We start from the raw sequence: 3012 nt of genomic DNA on the forward strand, positions 1-3012 counted from the left end.
TTATAAATTTTGTTTTAATTATTCAGAATTATTATTGTCCATGATGCAGCACCCGACCCAATATAACCCCTGTTTATGCCTGAGGACAACTGTGCATGCAGTTCTTTATACTTCTGCTCAGACTAGATTTCATGAGTATTTCATTCCAGTTTACCTACTCACTGGGAGGCCAGTGATCTTTAACCAATTTCATAAATACTTTGACCATGAAGATACATGTTGCAACACAGATGAATTTAGGCAGTTTTTTTTCTTTTTTTCTAGAACAGCCCACTATCTCGCTGTGGTTTCTTTACTCACTTTGTGCTGAGTGAGTTGTGTTGTATCAGTGCAGATTGACCAGCCAGATATCTCATTACACAGGACAGAGAAGAGGGACTGGTCTTGGTTAATTTTTCACTAAACTGTCAGCTGTTTCTCTAAGCTAGTGTATAAAAATGGAAAGCCTCTGACAAACTTTTTGCAGCAAAGAGGACAGTAAAGGTAAGAACATCACTTGACTGAAATATCCTTGTTGTCATTGTCATATACTTAAAAGAAATTCTGTTTGATTTTCAAATATTAACCATCTTCCTGAAAAGAATATAGCTGTTTTCTTGGAAATTTAACTTTGACCTCTTTTGGTTTAACCTAGCTAATATTGTTTCTCCCTCGACAGACTCTGAAGATGCACAGTATCTTTGCTAGTAGTGCTCTAGCAGCCTTGCTGCTGGCTGTAGCCTTGGCAGATCATCACCATCATCACCACAATCATGGAGATGAGATGAACTGCCACAAGCTCTCCTCTCCTAATGCCGACTTTGCCTTTGCCCTTTACAAAAGTCTGAATGCCAAGGATGGTGCTGGAAAGAACATCTTCTACTCACCACTCGGCATCGCCACTGCTCTGTCTATGCTGTCTGTAGGGGCACGCGAAGACACCCATAGCCAGCTGTTCTCCAGCTTGGGCTACAGCAGCTTAAACCAGGCACAGGTCAATGACGCCTATGAGCATCTATTCCATATGCTTGGTCACAGCCAGGAGAACCAGCAGCTGGATGTTGGCAATTCAGTTTTGGTGCGCACTGGTTTTAATCCCCTGGAGGCATATATGAATGATATTAAGAAGTATTACTCTGGTGAGACCTTCAATGTCGACTTTGCCAAACCAGATGAGGCTGCAGCTAAAATCAACACACACATTGCAAGTAAAACTCAAGATAAGATTAAGGATCTAGTGAAAAACTTGGACCCTGAGATGGCTATGGTACTGATCAACTATGTCTACTTCAGAGGTAGGACATGAACGTTCTTTAGGAGGACAAACAATGCATGCAGAGTGCCAAATGTTTGATGAACACATCAAGATACTGCATCTGCACATACATATGTGATCATTCTATGAAAGGTGTTCCAGCCGCATGCAAGAACATTCCTCAGATGTGTGAAATAAAACTGCAGTCTGCAATATTTTAAATAATCTTTCTCCTCTGTTGTTTCTACAGGACAGTGGGAAAAACCCTTCGATGGAAACTTGACAAAGAAGGGAGAATTTCAAGTGGATGAGAGCACCACAGTCCAGGTGGACATGATGAAGAAGACGGGACGCTTTGACTACTATCAGGACCATGCTAACCACACCACTGTCATCTTCCTGCCATACAAAGGCAACACCTCCATGATGATCGTCCTGCCTGACGAAGGCAAGATGAAGGAGGTGGAGAGCGTCGTCAACAAGGACTACATCAGACACTGGCACGACTCACTCTTCAAGCAGTAAGAGAATTTTTTTATATACATATTTTGAATCTTCAACCTGGAGTTTGTAAAATATTTCATTGATAAATTGATGGTAGGGAAATTTATGCAGAAAAATTGTACACCTTGTGTTAATTAACTGATACATTTCTGTTCCACAGTAACGTGAATCTCTTAATGCCGAAATTCTCTGTCTCTGCTGATGCCTCTCTGGATGAAACTCTCAAAGAAATGGGAATAACAGCTGCTTTTGGCGAGAAGGCAGATTTTTCTGGCATGTCTGAGGAGATTAAGCTCAAAGTCTCAAAGGTAACATGACTTCAAGGATTTTGTGTGGACCATCAAACAATCTAAACTGAACGCTGAATGTTGTCTCCTGGTTCCTCCACAGGTGAACCACAAGGCCGTGCTGAGCGTGGACGAAACAGGGACAGAGGCAGCAAGCGCCACCACCATTGAAATAATGCCCATGAGTATGCCAGAAAATGTGGAACTGAACAGACCCTTCATGGTCTTCATCATGGAGCACTCAACGAGAAGCATTCTGTTCATGGGCAAGATCAACAACCCCACAGCCGTGTAAAGACTGCAGGAGTCCCATTCATCTGTTGTATTTTTTGGCTGTAGTAGGTTTTAGTAGTTCAAGGACATTTATTTCAATATCTGATAGTGTTATCGAGGTGTGACCATGACAAGAGCATTGAATACATGATGAATGAGAGCAGCTGGATGAAAAAGACAACACAACTGTTTTCAAGGGACACAAAGGTCTATTAATCTGCCTGTGGGTATGACACTTTTTTTCCATTTATCACCTGGCTAGGTTTGTCTGTATACATCACCGTAGATTATAACCTAACTTGAGGTGATAGATGTAATGACCATAACATCAATTGTCATTGTGCTATTGTTCTTTCAATACAATTCATGATGAAGTGAAATAAAGAATTGTCATGAAAAGGTGGAATTTTGTGTGTGTGTGTGTTTTTTTTTAACTTACTAGGAGTAAATATATGATTTAGGAAAGAAACAATGCAGAAATTATTAAATAAAGGCTTTTGTATATGTTGAGAATGAATTTAAAGGAATGGTGGGTTCTTGCGGCTACTTCACTGCAAGAATGTTCCTGGTGTTCATCTTTTTTGTGTAAAGTTTGTGTGCTCGCCTTGTGCATGCATGGGTTCTCCCTGGGTAACCCAGCTTCTTTCCACAGTCTGAATACATGCAGGTTAAGGTAACTGGTGCTAGGTGTTAGGCTAACCATGAGTCTGGGTG

At 41.0% G+C, this 3012-nt stretch overlaps 1 protein-coding gene across 1 annotated transcript; it reads left to right on the plus strand.

Moving 5' to 3' along the window:
• Positions 1-392: 392 nt before the first annotated feature.
• Positions 393-2701, plus strand: LOC121633299 (alpha-1-antitrypsin homolog). The gene is made up of 5 exons (XM_041975176.1): positions 393-483; positions 659-1274; positions 1485-1755; positions 1899-2046; positions 2129-2701. The coding sequence occupies exons 2-5, from the start codon at positions 668-670 to the stop codon at positions 2318-2320; spliced, it is 1218 nt and encodes a 405-aa protein (XP_041831110.1). The 5' UTR covers positions 393-483; positions 659-667; the 3' UTR covers positions 2321-2701.
• Positions 2702-3012: the final 311 nt, after the last annotated feature.

This window comes from Melanotaenia boesemani, chromosome 22 (genome assembly GCF_017639745.1).
Source record: "Melanotaenia boesemani isolate fMelBoe1 chromosome 22, fMelBoe1.pri, whole genome shotgun sequence".
NCBI lineage: Eukaryota > Metazoa > Chordata > Actinopteri > Atheriniformes > Melanotaeniidae > Melanotaenia > Melanotaenia boesemani.

Excerpts from the sequence above, each read along its gene's own strand:
- LOC121633299 (XM_041975176.1), top strand. The coding sequence starts at position 668 with ATGCACAGTATCTTTGCTAGTAGTGCTCTAGCAGCCTTGCTGCTGGCT. Across the intron at positions 1,756-1,898 it reads CACGACTCACTCTTCAAGCA|TAACGTGAATCTCTTAATGC; the intron begins GTAAGAGAATTT and ends TCTGTTCCACAG. Across the intron at positions 2,047-2,128 it reads TTAAGCTCAAAGTCTCAAAG|GTGAACCACAAGGCCGTGCT; the intron begins GTAACATGACTT and ends GTTCCTCCACAG.